This window comes from Zalophus californianus, chromosome 3 (genome assembly GCF_009762305.2).
Source record: "Zalophus californianus isolate mZalCal1 chromosome 3, mZalCal1.pri.v2, whole genome shotgun sequence".
In the NCBI taxonomy this organism is placed as follows: Eukaryota; Metazoa; Chordata; class Mammalia; order Carnivora; family Otariidae; genus Zalophus; species Zalophus californianus.
The window spans coordinates 97272795-97289070 of record NC_045597.1 but is presented as its reverse complement, the minus strand read 5'-3'; the positions used below and the strand labels follow the sequence as shown (position 1 = coordinate 97289070).

Below are 16276 nucleotides of genomic sequence, written 5' to 3'. Positions count from 1 at the left end.
CACTGCTCCTGCAGCAGGGACCCAACAAGCGGCAGATCCAGGGAGACTCCCCTTCCTCCCCCGGGAGAAGCTGCGCAGGAGCGCACTGCAGGGATCTGCTGGGTTTGGAGACTCCACACAGGGTCGGGTGCCAGAGACAGAAACACACCGTCACAGGCCGGGTAAGCACAGAGTGCGGCCGGAGACCGGGGAGACGGGAGTGATTGACTGCTTTTCTCTGGGGGCAAAGCGAGGAGTGGGACCCCAAGTTCTCGGCTCCTCCAGGGGGAGATGGAGAGGCCACCATTTTCATTCTCGTCCTCCAAAGCCGAACGGAAAGCTTGCAGGGAACAAAAAATCTGGAGAGCAAACCCCAGCAGATTACTTAGCCAGGACCAGCCAAGGGTGGGGCAATTCCGCCTCCGGCAAAGACATTTGGGAACCACGGCAACAGGCCCCTCCCCCAGAAGATCAGCAAGAACAGCCAACCAAGACCAAGTTTACCTATCAATGAGAACAGCTAACTCCAGAGCTAGGGGAACACTGCACATAGAGTCCATGGCTTTTTTACCATGATTCTGTAGTCTTTCAAAGTTAAATTTTTTTTTACTGTCTTTTGTTGTCTTTTTTTCTTTTTGAATTTTTCTTTTTCCCTTTTTCAACCAACATCTTATCAATCCCTTTTTTAAAAAAACATTTTTATTTTTCATTTTTAGAGTCATTTTCTATCCCTTCATAGTAGTTACTCTTATTTTTGGCATATATATATATATATATATATATATATATGTTGTTCTCTCTTTAAAATTTTGAGATACAGTTTCTTCTAAATATCAAAATATACCCTAAATCTCTAGTGTATAGCTTTGTTCTAGTCTCCTGCCTGATCACATTCTCTCCCTTTTTTCTTTTTCTTTTAAATCCTCTTCTTTCTTTTTTCAAACAACTTATCAAATCCTTTTATAAAATATTTTTATAATTTTCATCTTTACAGTCATATTCCATCCCTTCATTGTATCAACCCTTAATTTTGTACATATATAAGTTTTTCTTTCTTTAAAATTTTGGGAAGCACTTTCTTCTAACAAACCAAAATACACCCAAAATCTAGTGTGTGGCACTGATCTATGAACTAGCCTGATCATATTTGATCATATTCTGTTTTTTTGTTTTTTTGTTTTTTTTCTGTTTTGGTTTCTTTTTATCTTTTTCTTTTTCCTTTTTCTTTTTTCTTTCTTACCCTTTATTTTCCCCCAGTTGCAGGGCTTCTCTGATTTGTTTAGAGTATATTTTCTGGGAACGTTGTTACCCTGTTAGCATTTTGTTCTCTCATTCACCTCTTCTCCTCTGTACAAAATGACAAGATGGAAAAAATCACCTGAACAAAAAGATCAAGAGGTAGTACCGACTGCCAGGGACCTACTCAATATGGACATTAGTACGATGTCGGACCTAGAGTTCAGAATCATGATTTTAAAGATACTAGCTGGGCTTGAAAAAAGCATGGAAGTTATTAGAGAAACCCTTTCTAGAGAAATAAAAGGACTAAAATCTAACCAAGTCAAAATCAAAAAGGCTATTAATGAGGTGCAATCAAAAATGGGGGTGCTAACTGCTAGGATAAATGAGGCAAAAGAGAGAATCAGTGATATAGAAGACCAAATGATGGAAAATAAAGAAGCTGAGAAAAAGAGATAAACAACTACTGGATCATGAGGGCAGTATTTGAGAGATAAGCGATACCATAAGACAAAACAACATTAGAATAATTGGGATCCCAGAAGAAGAAGAAAGAGAGAGAGGGGCAGAAGGTATATTGGAGCAAATTATAGCAGAGAATTCCCTAATTGGGGGAATGAAACAGGCATCAAAACCCAGGAGGCACAGAGACACCTCTCAAAATCAATAAAAATAGGTCAATACCCCGACATCTAACCGTAAAACTTACGAGTCTCAGAGACAAAGAGAAAATCCTGAAAGCAGCTCGGGAGAAGAGATCTGTAACCTACAATGGTAGAAACCTTAGGTGGGCAGCAGACCTATCCACAGAGACCTGGCAGGCCAGAAAGGACTGGCATGATATCTTCAGAGCACTAAATGAGAAAAATATGCAGCCAAGAATACTGTATCCAGCTAGGCTGTCTTTGAAAATAGAAGGAGAGATAAAAAGCTTCCAGGACAAACAAACACTAAAGGAATTTGCAAATACAAAAGCAGCCCTATAAGAAATATTGAAAGGGGTCCTCTAAGCAAAGAGAGAGCCTAAAGCAGCATAGACCAGAAAGGATCACAGACAATATACGGTAACAGTCACCTTACGGGCAATACAGTGGCACTAAATTCATATCTTTCAATAGTTACCCTGAATGTAAATGGGCTAAATGCCCCGATCAAAAGACACAGGCTATCAGATTGGATTAAAAACAAGGCCCATCGAAATGCTGTCTGCAAGAGACTCATTTTAGACCCAAAGACACCCCCAGATTGAAAGTGAGGGTGGGGAAAACCATTTACCATGCTAATGGACACCAAAAGAAAGCTAGGGTGGCAATCCTTATATCAGACAAATTAGATTTTAAGCCAAAGACTTTAATAAAAGATGAGGAAGGACACTATATTCTACTTAAAGGGTCTATCCAACAAGAAGATCTAACAATTATAAATATCTATGCCCCTAACATGGGAGCAGCCAATTATACAAGGCAATTAATAACAAAAGCAAAGAAACACATGGACAACAATACAATAATAGTGGGGGACTTTAACACCCCCCTGACTGAAATGGACAGATCATCTAAGCAAAAGATCAACAAGGAAATAAAGACTTTAAATGACACACTGAACCAAGTGGCCTTCACAGGTATATTCAGAACATTCCATCACAATGCAACTAAATACACATTCTTCTCTAGAGCCCATGGAACATTCTCCAGAATAGATCACATCCTAGGTCACAAATCCGGTCTCAACTGGTACAAAAGACTGGGATTGTTCCCTGCATGTTTTCAGACCACAATGCTTTGAAACTAGAACTCAATCACAAGAGGAAAGGCGGAAAGAACTCAAATCCATGGAGGCTAAAGAGCATCCTACTAAAGAATGAATGGGTCAATCAGGAAATTAAAGAAGAATTTAAAAAAATCATGGAAACCAAGGAAAATGAAAACACAACTCTTCAAATCTTTAGGATGCAGCAAAGGTAGTCCTAAGAGGAAAGTAAATAGCAATACAAGCCTTTCTCAAGAAACAAGAAAGGTCTCAAATACACAACCTAACCCTATACCTAATGGAGCTAGAGAAAAAACAGCAAATAAAGCCTAAACCCATCAGGAGAAGAGAAATAATAACGATCAGAGCAGAAATCAATGAAATAGTAACCAAAAGAACAGTAGAACAGATCAACGAAACTAGGAGCTGGTTCTTTGAAAGAATTAACAAGATTGATAAACCCCTGGCCAGACGGATCAAAAAGAAAAGAGAAATGACCCAAATCAACAAAATCATGACTGAAAGAGGAGAGATCACAACCAACACCAAAAAAATACAAACAATTATAAGAACATATTATGAGCAACTATATGCCAGCAAATCAGGTAAGAGGGAAGAAATGGATGCATTCCTAGGGATGTATCAGCTACCAAAACTGAACCAGGAAGAAATAGGAAACCTGAACAGACCTATACCCACTAAAGAGATTGAAGCAGTCATCAAAAATCTCCCCACAAACAAAAGCCCAGGGCCAGATGGCTTCCCCTGGAATTCTACCAAAGATTTAAAGAAGAATTAATACCTATACTTGTGAAGCTGTTCCAAAAAATAGAAATGGAAAGAAAACTTCCAAACTCGTTTTATGAGGCCACCATTACCTTGATTCCCCAAACCAAAGACACCATCAAAAAGGAGACTTACAGACCAATATCCTTGATGAACATGGATGCAAAAATTCTCACCAAAATACTAGCCAATAGGATCCAACAGTACTTTAGAAGGATTATTCACCATGACCAAGTGGGATTTATCCCTGGGGTGCAAGGTTGGTTCAACATCCGCAAATCAATCAACGTGATACAATACATTAACAAAAGAAAGAACAAGAATCATATGATCCTCTCAATAGATGCAGAAAAACCATTTGACAAAGTACAGCATCCTTTCTTGATCAAAACTCTTCAGATTATAGGGAGAGGGTACATACCTCAATGTCATAAAAGCCATCTATGAAAAACCTACAGCGAATATCATTCTCAATGGGGAAAAACTGAGAGCTTTCCCCCTAAGGTCAGGAACGTGGTAGGGATGTCCACTATCACCACTGCTATTCAACATAGTATTAGAAGTCCTAGCCACAGCAGTCAGACAACAAAAAGAAATAAAATGCATCCAAATCGGCAAAGAAGAAGTCAAACTCTCACTGTTTGCAGATGATATACTTTATGTGGAAAACCCAAAAGACTCCACCCCAAAACTCCTAGAACTCATACAGGAATTCAGTCAAGTGGCAGGATATAAAATCAATGCACAGAAATCAGTGGCATTCCTATACACCAACAACAAGACAGATGAAAGAGAAATTAAGGAGTCAATCCCATTTACAATTGCACCCAAAACCATAAGATACCTAGGAATAAATCTAACCAAAGAGGCAAAGAATCTGTACTCAGAAAAATATACTCATGAAAGAAATTGAGGGAGACACAAAGAAATGGAAAAATGTTCCATGCTCATGGATTGGAAGAACAAATATTGTGAAGATGTCAATGCTACCTAGAGCAATCTACCCATTCAGTGCAATCCCCATCAAAATAACATCCACTTTTGCAAAGAAATGGAACAACCAATCCTAAAATTTGTATGGAACCAGAAAAGACCTTGAATAGCCAGAGGAATGTTGAAAAGGAAAAGCAAAGCTGGTGGCATCACAATTCCGGACTTCCAGCTCTATTACAAAGCTGTCATCATCAAGACAGTATGGTACTGGCACAAAAACAGACACATAGATCAATGGAACAGAATAGAGAGCCCAGAAATGGACCCTCAAGTCTATGGTCAACTCATCTTTGACAAAGCAGGAAAGAATGTCCAATGGAAAAAAGACAAATGGTGTTGGGAAAACTGGACAGCCACATGCAGAAGAATGAAACTGGACCACTTCCTTTCAACACACACAAAAACAGACTCAAAATGGTTGAAAGACCTAAATGTGAGACAGGAGTCCATCAAAATCCTGAAGGAGAACACAGGCAGCAACCTCTTCGACCTCAGCCACTGCAACTTCTTCCTAGAAACATCGCCAAGGGAAGCAAGGGCAAAAATGAACTATTGGGACTTCTTCAAGTTAAAAAGCTTTTGCACAGCAAAAGAAACAGTCAACAAAACCAAAAGGAAACCAACAGAATGGCAGAAGATATTTGCAAATGACATATCAGATAAAGGGCTAGTATCCAAAATTATAAAGAACTTCTAAAACTCAACACCCAACGAATAAACGATCCAATCAAGAAATGGGCAGAAGACATGAACAGACATTTTTCCAAAGAAGACATCCAAATGGCCAACAGACACATGAAAAAGTGCTCACCATCACTCAGCATCAGCGAAATCCAAATCAAAACATCAATGAGATATCTCCTCACACCAGTCAGAATGGCTAAAATTATGAAGTCAGCAAACGACAGATGTTGGTGGGGATGCGGAGAAAGGGGAACCCTCCTACACTGTTGGTGGGAATGCAAGCTGGTGCAACCACTCTGGAAAGCAGTATGGACGTTCCTCAAACAGTTGAAAACAGAGCTTCCATACAATCCAGCAATTGCACTACTGGGTATTTACCCCAAAACATCTTTTTTTTTTTAAAGATTTTTATTTATTTATTGAGAGAGAGAGAGAATGGTAGAGAGAGAGCATGAGATGGAGGAAGGTCAGAGGGAGAAGCAGACTCCCTGCTGAGCAGGGAGCCTGATGCGGGACTCGATCCCGGGACCCCAGGATCATGACCTGAGCCGAAGGCAGTCGCTTAACCAACTGAGCCACCCAGGCACCCTGGGTATTTACCCCAAAGATACAAATGTAGTGATCCGAAGGGGTACGTACACTCCGATGTTTAGCAGCTATGTCCACAATAGTCAAACTGTGGAAAGAGCTAAGATATCCATCGACAGATGAATGGATAAAGAAGAGGTGGTATACACACACACACACACACACACACACACACACACACACACACACACACACACTGGAATATTATGCAGCCATCAAAAGGAGTGAGATCTTGCCATTTGCAACGACGTGGATGGAACTGGAGGGTGTTATGCTGAGCAAAATAAGTCAATCGTAGAAAGACATGTATCATATGACTTCACTGATAATGAGGAATTCTTAATCTCAGGAAACAAACTGGGGGGTTTTGGACGGGGGTGGGAGGGATGGGGTGGCTGGGTGATAGACACGGGGGAGGGTATGTGCTATGGTGAGTGCTGTGAATTGTGCAAGACTATTGAATCACAGATCTGTACCTCTGAAACAAATAATGCAATATATGTTAAGAAAAAAAAAAAGATGGCATGATGGGAAGAATGAACGGGGGCAAATCACAGGGGGAGATGAACCATGAGAGACGATGGACTCTGCACAACAAACTGAGGGTTCTAGAGGGGAGGGGGGTGGGAGGATGGGTTAGCCTGGTGATGGGTATTAAAGAGGGCACGTTCTGTATGGACCACTGGGTGTTACACACAAACAATGAATCATGGAACACTACATCAAAAACTAATCATGTAATGTATGGTGATTTACGTAACAATAAAAAAATTAAAAAAAGATTAAAGGATACCATAACTTGGAGAAAGACATAATTTCTTTCCCATTTTCTTTCCCCCACACCCCTTCATTTTTTCAAAAAATATATTTGTGATTTAGCTAAAGATCCTTTATCAACAAATTCAGATCATGAATACAACTTTTCTTCAATAGGAATTCAGCTTGTACTCTTATCTTTATTTAATTATTGTCTGTTTGGATTCTTCAGTATGTAGCACAGTAGGAACTCAGATAATGCCGCTTCATGAACTTTCCAGATCCATATGGGAGTTTGATGATTCATCTCATCTTAAGGGGAAGGAACATTTCATAAATTTTTATAAAATGTCATCTCATGACCCTGAAATTACAACCTGAACCGAAATCAAGAGTCAGAAGCTTAACTGACTGAGCCACCCAGGCACCCCCTGTTGGAATGATTTTTTATAGTAATGAGTCATGTAGATTTTTCCACAGGTTGGCTTTTGTCACATTGTTTTGAGGAAGTGATTGTCGTTTGTATTCAGATATCTCCAGGCTGAAGGGTTAAGGTAGCGTTTTGTCTTTGGTTTCTTCTTACTCTGTGTCTTTGACATTATTTTATTTGAAATCTTTCTTCAGTCACCCACCCTTTGTGACCCATTATTCTTAGCATGTATCACTGAAGTGGCATTGTCATATTACCTGTCACCTGGGCTTGATAGCACCATGATTTTCTTCCTGTATCATTGAAGTATGCCTTGTCTACATCTTTTTTTTTTCTGCCAAGGTATATTTGTGTCTTACAAAACAAATCAAATTAAGAAATTTTTCTGTGTTCATGGAAATGTCCTAAATGACCCTTCTTAAGTAATTCATAGTTATTAACAAAGGTCTTTGCAGATCACTAGCTATGAGTTGGTCATGCATGCCATTACAGTACAGTTATGGGTAGAGATCCTGGATTATCTGGAAGAGAGTGAGCTCAGTGCAACTATATGTATACAAAGATTATGTTGTGAACACAGAGTAGTGATTGGACAGAAAGCCAGTGAAAACACAGGTGTGACTTCTAACATAGTACCTGTCTGCTGATGATGCTGGGTCCTCCATTCCACATACCCTTGTGAACAATTAGACCTTTTGTGCCAGACTGCCCACCTGATACAAAGTCTTTCTTGACTTGAGTGCAATCCCTCTAACCCGCTTGTCTGTGTCTCTGTGGCTCAAGAGGATGAGCTCCTTGTGGATTTCCTGGGTAATCCAGAGCCATGGAGACTAGGAACAAGCAGGAAAGCCAGTTATAAGGAGGGGACAGTTCTGCTAGTCACTGGTCGTGGGACACCAGATCTAATGTGTTCATGAAATGGAGTTCCAGGAGGACAGCCACATCAGCAGCAGGCAGCCCAAGGAGTGTGATTTCCAGGTAAGGGCCCTTCCCTAATCCCTCATTCAGAGGAAGCCTGATTACTTATGAGCAAACTAAGGAGAGTTGAACCTAGGATCCTGGAACAAGGAAAGAAAGAATACAGGCAGGATGTGTCTTACTTCCTGTGTGTCAAGCTCTATTTTAACTTTCATTTTAGATAATCCCAACACTTTATCATGGAAATTTCAGTGGCTTGAAATTATCCCTGAAAAACCTTATAAATTCAATTTTGGGGACAACTCTTATCTTTCAGATTATAAATAAGGTCTATACTAAGATACTGCACATCACGCTAAATTCTGCTTATAGGCATTAGATACATTATATACAAACACATAAAATAATCACATTATTTAATCAAAGAGAAGGATAAGTGGTGTTAACTATGAATTAATTATTTTAACTTAATTTTACACCTAAATTAGTGTTCCCCTTAAAAAAAATCACTTATTCACCAGATTTGCATTGGTTGAATTTTAGTTGCTTTTCTAATATGAAATCCTTTTAGTCAAGATTTTCCATTATAGATAATAAATATGTGTCAGTGTTTGTGAAGACATTATGAAGAAGATGTTCTTGCAACATTACACTTGAGGGCTACTTTGAAAGTGAAAACACTCAAGATGAATATTTAAATTATGTTTTGTTATTGCAGTTGTTATTTATTTTAAAAATTATTCATTTTGGTTGTCATCTCATTTGACACAATATGTAATATTACTCACTTTAGCTAACTAACACATTCCTGATTGGGTTTGAAAATTTATATATACCAGTTCTATCTAGAATTTTCTATAAATATAAACTTGATTTTGCAGTCTTTGGTCAGTTGTTTACAATAACCAAATTATTTTTTACTTCAATTCTAAACATTTACACCAATTAATCGGAATTATATATTGTCAGAATTCAGCATTTTTTTTCCTGATTATAGTATCCATTATCATTTTCCTCCCTGCTAAATTCTCTAGATAAATCCATTGAAGGTTAATATCTATATTTCCCCTTTTTAATATTCATACTGCTGAACATGATAATGCATGCAAAATAAATCAGTTTAAACAAAAACACAGTAAAAATGAACAGAATATCATTCTTTGAAGAATCACAAGGGCCTCTCATTTGGCCAAAGATTAATCCTAAACCAGTTGCACAAGTGATTCAAAGTTGTCTTTGTTAACTATTTAGGGAACTTTATGTTATGATTTCCCTGAGTTTCTTGGCATTTCGAAGTGAGACTTAGCTGGTTTTGAAAGTTGTCTGATGTTTTGAAGAGATTGTTGAAGAAAATATGGTAGGTTTCACTGTATGCTATGTTTTGCTTGCCCTTCTGCTGACATCTTCACTTTGATGGGCTAACTGGTTTTCTGGAGGAAGCAGTAGCTATTCAGAAATGTTAGAAATGTAAGATTCATGTAGCTAGATGTCTAACCCACATGTGTCTAAGGACAGGTGATTTGTATTACAAAGCTTTTCTCCCCATACATGATTTTTTTCTAAGTCACATAAAAACTGGTGCTTTTTTTAAAGATTTATTTATTTATTTTGTGGGGGGGCGGAGAATCTTCAAGCAGACTCCCCACTTAGTGTGGAGCCTGAAATGGTTCTTGATCTCACAACCCATGAGATCACCACCAAGAGTTGGGCACTTAACTGACTGAGACACCCAGGAGCCCCTGGGTGGATTAATTTTAAGACAGTGCTCACAGATGGCACTTTAAATCATCTCATCTGTTCTGAAACTGGGCAAATTTGTTGGAAAGGTTTTTTTTTTCTTTTTATCATAAATTGAATCAGTATTGACCACTGCATTTTGTCTGTGTGGGTTGAGGGTTTTTTGATATAGTATGTAAATTTCCAATCATAGACTCTACAATGAAAGAAATATAAACTAACTGTAGGAAAAATAAAAGCTTTCCCAATCTAGAAATAGCCTTGAGAACATCATAGGCTCTAGTAATTAGCATTCTCACTATACTGAAAATTCAGTAGTCCCTCATCTCCTTCATTTTAATTCCTTCTTTGTTTTAAACTGTTTCAAATAAAGATTTTAAAAATTAATATATATGTATATGTGTGTGTCTGTGTGTGTGTGTGTGTGTGTATAATGAATAGGATTGGGACTGGCCCTTGGCTCACAATTGAGAAAGACCACACACACAAAAATAAATAAATAAAAACTAATTGCTCTGTCATGGTAAAGTCCCCAGGATAAAGTGAAATAACATGGAGATCATGCATAAGAAATAATTATTAAGTGAAGAATAAGTTGTGCCTTTTAATTGATTAGTGATTGTATTTTTTACAAAAATAGAATATAGCTTAAAAATGTATGCTGATTGCACACGTTAGTGCTAATCAATAGACAGTTTAAAAAAATCATAAATGTGTATCATCTTGATTATTTTTATTTTTCTAAAGATTTCCTTTCTGGGATATTATTCACTTTCAGATTTATTCTTAAATTCTTGGTACATTTGTATGTGTATGTATATGTACACATGTTTATATACATATACACACATTTGTATTTATATATGTGATTATTCAGAATAGCAGATGTGTACTTATACATAAATAGAAATTAATATGATATGGCATCCTTGCAGTGTTTCATTTATCCTTGCATATGAAATGACAAGTGTATACTATTGGTACTATACAGGTTCTCTGGCTCTAAATGTAAATTATTTTTTGTTTCCAAACTAGAGAATATTATATCACCATGGTTAAATGGGTAAGCAATACCAAGACGGTGGTCAGATGGTTAAACCGGCCTCAGAACATCTCCATCCTCACGGTCTGTCAGACTACCACTGGCGCTTGCAGTAGAGTGAGTATAATGCACTTTTCTCTTATGCTTAAAATGAAGTACTTTATGCTACTCTCAAAGGGATATCAGGCAATCCATTGTACAAAGACCAATATTTAACTCCCAGAGGTAGTTGGGAAAGAGTCATTCTATTAGAAGTATATAGTTTAATCCATAGATCATCCAAACTTCGAAGTGAGAAATATGGATAAGCACAAGAGAACAAACCAAACTGTAAAAAAATGAATTCGTGTATGAAGGGGAGTCTAAGCCACATTAGTTTAATTCTGAAATACGTCTTTCTCTCCATATTTTGAGTTTGATTACCTTGAGAATGTAGAATGTTTTTCCTGTCTTCTTCAAACATGTTCCGAAAATTCCATTTTTTTTTGGTAGTTCACATTAGTCTTCTAAAATAATGGACAGTGTCTGTTTTTAAATTAAATAAGAGGAGTAAAAAAAAAACAAAACACTGGTCCTTGAACCATTGTGTTTTGGAAGCAGGTTGTATTTCTATTTCTATAATCAGTTTTTATAAGCTCTGCAATAAATCTTGTATGTGTAATTATTAAAGTTCTTAACAGAGGGTATACTGTAACCAGTTTAAATTGTTATAGTGTATATGCCTGTATTGGTACTTAGTAAAGTATTCCCAATTGTTTAACAACAGAATTTTCAAACTTCTGTTTCTGGATAGGATGGAGTAAATGTTGCCAGCCTAGCATCTCTGCTGTAGTCAACTTTAAAACTCTACAAAATGAATTAAACTTCTATTCTCAGATATTGGACAATAGCAGGATCAGGACATAAAAAGTGAAATAATGTAAATATATAAGAGAACCCTAGCTTCCTGTAGGGGACACACTGAGACCTCAGTGCAAGCTAATGGAGCCCTAGAAAAGCACAGTGGTATCAACTGATCCACGTAGGCAGGGAGAATCAGTTTGAGGCTATTGTGGTGGCTGAAATTTGCAAGTGAACTAGTACCACAAGATTTGGAGCTATAGAGAGAAGAGCTCCGGCAATCTATGTAAAGGACCTCTTAAGACTTTAGCTCAATGCTTAACTGTGCAAGTACAAGACATGCTTCATGTCTTGTATGAGAGAGAAGCAAATAGAGAATCTGCAGGTTGCACAATGCTTGGAGACTTTGGAGTGCTGAACAGCAAAATTGGAGAGCTCTCGTTGAAAACCCTTTGCATTCAACTCACAGTCCAGAAAGAAAAATGCATTAGAAATAAGGCTGTTCTATACTCCTTACAATAAACCTTTATATCAAAGCTGGAAAGGATCAAGTGCATGCCTATAAATTATCTGTCTTCCTAGAACAAAGTTTACTCTTTGAAATGGAGAATTAAAATTTAAAATATCAATTACACAATCAAAACATACTATATATGTAGGAATATTGAAAATGTAACCTGCCTACCTCCCCCTAAAAATAGCTATAAGAGCAGACTTACACAGAATAGAGATATTAGAATTAACAGATACAGATTTTTTAAAGCTGTTTGAAAGATATTTAGCAAATTAAAGGGAGGCCCTAATTAATAAATAGATGAGATATTTCAGTAGAGAAACAAACTATAAAATACAGAACAATGGAATTTCAGAAACTAAAAGAACAGTATCTGAAATGAAAAATTATCTGGAGAGGTTAAATACAAATTGGACATTGTTGTAGTCAGGGAAATAAACACACTCCAAACTGAAGTGCTGAGGGAAAAAAAGACTGGAAAAAAATGAACAAAGCCTTAGTGACATACGGAATAATTTGAGCTGTTGTATATGTGGGATGTAATACACACGGAAGGCAAGATTTGAGATACTGGGGCAGAAAAAAAAAAAAAAAAGAATAATGACTTAAAATATCCCAAATTTGAAGAAAAACCAATAACCCATATATCTAAGTTAGCATAGAACAAAAAGGATAAAAACAAAATAAGTAGGCACATAATATTCAAATTATTGCAAACCAAAGATTAAGAGAAAAATTTTAAAACAGCTTGAAAGAAAGACATACTACATATGGGGGAACAGAATGACGAAAATTACTACCTCTCTCTCATCTGAAATGATAGAAGCCAGAAAGCAGTGGAATACATTTTTAAAAGACTGGAAGAAAAACAGTGTAAATGAGAAGTCTATATCCTATGAAAGTATCTTTCAAAAATGAAGACAGACATATTCAGATAAATAAGAGCTGAGATAATTCATCACAAGTAGATCTGCATAAATAACATGAAATGAAGTTATTCAGTCTGAAAGAAATAGCATCAGATGAAATCTCAAATCTAAATGAAGGAAAGAAAGATGCCCCAAATGACAAATATATGAGTAAAATAAAATAAAAATATCTTCTAGTTTTTATTTTTTTAAAAGTCAATGGATAAGTAAATCAAAACTGTCAAACTAAAAGTCTTGTGCACAGTAAAAGAAACAGTCAACAAAATGAAAAGCCAACCTGTGGAACGGAAGAACATGCTTGCAAATCATATATCTGATAAGGGGTTAATATCTAAAATATATTTAAAAATCTCATTCAACTCAATAGCAAAATAAAACAAAAATGAACAAAACAAACAAAACCCCCAATAATCTAATTTAAAAATGGGCAAAGGACCTGAATAGACATTTTTCCAGAAAAGATATTCAGATAGACAACGGTATAGGAAAAGTTGCTCAACATCACTAATCAGTAGGGAAATGCAAATCGAAATCAGAATGAATTATCACCTCATGCCTGTTAGAATGGCTAGTATAAAAAAAGACCAGAGGTAATTGCTGGTGAGGAAGTGGAGAAAAGGGAACCCTGTGCCCTGTGGTAGGAATGCATATTGGTACAGTCATTATGGAAAACAGTATGGCAGATCCTCAAAAAATTAAAAATAAAACTTCCATATGATCCAGCAATTCAAATTCTGGGTATGTATCTGAAGGAAATGAAATCACTCGCCCAAAATATATTTGCAAGCCCATGTTCATTGCACATTATTTATAATGGCCAGGACAGGGGGGAAACAAAACAAAACAAGTGTCTATCAGTGGATGGATGGATAAAGAAAATGTCACACACACACACACACACACACACACACACACACACACACACGAATAATATTCAGCCATAAAAAAGAAAGAAATCCTGTTATTTGTGACAACAGGGGAGGAACCTTGAGGGCATTTATTCTGAGTGAAGTAAGTCAGATGGAGAAAGACAAATACTCTATGATCTCACTTATATGTGGAATAATAAATTAAAACAGAAAAAGAGATTAGACTTGTGTTTGCGAGAGGTGAGGGTGAGGGTGGGGAAATTGGGTGAAGGTGGTTAAACGGTACAAACTTCCAGTTACAAGATAAATAATTTCTGGGGATGTAAAGCACAACATGATGACTATAGTTAACAATACTTCATTGTATATTTGAAAATTGCTAAGAGAGTAAAAGTTCCCATCATAAGGAAAAAAAATGTAGTTACGTGGGGTAATGGATGTTAACTAAACTTGCAGTAATTACTTTATAACATATACATGTATCAAATCATTATGATGTATGCCCTAAACTTATACAATGTTATATGTCAATTATATCTCAATAAAACTGGAAAAAAAGGGAATAAATTCTACCATTACTACAATTTCCAGAAAGTGGAGAAGGAAATTTTTCAGTTCATCTTATAAGCATAGCATAATCCTATTACCGAAACTAGGCATGGACATTATGAGAACAATTTAGACTGATACATCTTATGAACATGTATACAAAAAATTCCTTAAACATAATATATCATCTGTGGCAATATAGAGAATAGTACATTGTGACTAAATGGTGTTTATTTTGGTAATTTATGATTGGTTTAATATTGAAAGCCAATCAATGTAATTCATTATTTTAACAGAAAAAAAAGAAGAAAAACAAGTATCTCAGTAGATGAAAAAAAAAAGCAGTTGACAAAACTTAACATTCATTCACTTTCAACATAAATAAATAGAAAAAATATCCTTAATTTGATAAGGGATACCCACAAAATACCTCAAAGATATACTCTATGGTAAAATACTTTCCTTACTTACCTTAATATCAGCAATAAGGTAAGGATATACATTCTCACTGTGGTGTGGAAACTTTATTAGAGACTCCAACCAGAATAACTTGGCAAGGAATAAATATCATGATGATTGGTAAGGAAAAAATAAAATTCTCTTTATTTGTAGATGGCATTACTGCATAAATAAAAAGTAAGAAATCTACAAACAAAACAAAACAAAACACACCTAGAATGGGTCACAATTCACAAGTCAGTGTACCAACTTAAATTGTTTGGCTTCCTGATTTTGATCATTTTACTGTAAAAAACATGTAAGTATACAGGATACTGTAATTTTCTTAAGAAATGCTTAATGAATTATTTAGGAGTAGATGGATATAATGCCTCAAAATTTCTATAAATTATTTAGAAAAAAAGTATATCTCTAACAACTTTTAATTGATTTTGAAAAAAACATACTTTTGCTTTCCTTTCAAATAGTTTAGAAACTGCCGAGAGATATAATAATAAAGCAAATGGAACAAAATATAAATAAATGAGGAATATGTTTAAAGGATATGCAGATGTTTCTTGAACGAGTCTTTTAACTTCTCTGTAAGTTTGTAGTTTTTTCAAAATAAGGAATTGAGAAACAACAAAATGTGTGTCTACGTACTCATATTAGAGTGGAAAATAAAAATGCCACTAAAATTTTTAAAACATTAAATACATAAGGATAAATTTTAACAAATAGTGTGCAAAATCCCCATATTGAAAACTACAACATTTTTGAAACACATTAAGGAAGACCTGAATAAATAGAAGCTATACCACATGCTGGAATTGAAAGACTGAATATTATAGATGGCATTCTACTCAAAGTGAACTAACCGTAGTTTCACTACAATATGAATTCCCAGAAGAACTGGGAATTTCTGGTAGAAACAGACAAGCAGGTTCTAAATATTTATGGAAATGCAAAAAACCTGATGACCTAAACAACCTTGTAAAAAAGCAAAAAAATGTTGGAGAAGTTGCACTACTGGATTTCAAGAATAACTAGAAAGCAACAGAAACTGAGAGATTGCAGTGGAGGCATAAGGACACACAAACAGATCAACTGAACTAATAGAGTTTCCAGAAATAGATCCATATTTATATGATCAATTTATTTTTAACAGAGGTGCCAAGACAATCCAAAGGGGGAAGAACGGTGCTGGAACAATCAAGAACCTCATGAAAAATGCTA

General features: G+C 36.1%; 1 protein-coding gene across 7 annotated transcripts in view; it reads left to right on the top strand.

Moving 5' to 3' along the window:
- Window positions 1-16276, top strand: part of DPP10 (dipeptidyl peptidase like 10) — a 1417029-nt gene that overhangs the window by 1312773 nt on the left and 87980 nt on the right. For all 7 annotated transcript variants that reach the window (XM_027590078.2, XM_027590077.2, XM_027590079.2 and 4 more), the window contains one exon: window positions 10895-11018. In XM_027590078.2, the coding sequence (XP_027445879.1) occupies window positions 10895-11018 (124 nt within the window). The remainder of the gene's footprint in view (window positions 1-10894; window positions 11019-16276) is intronic.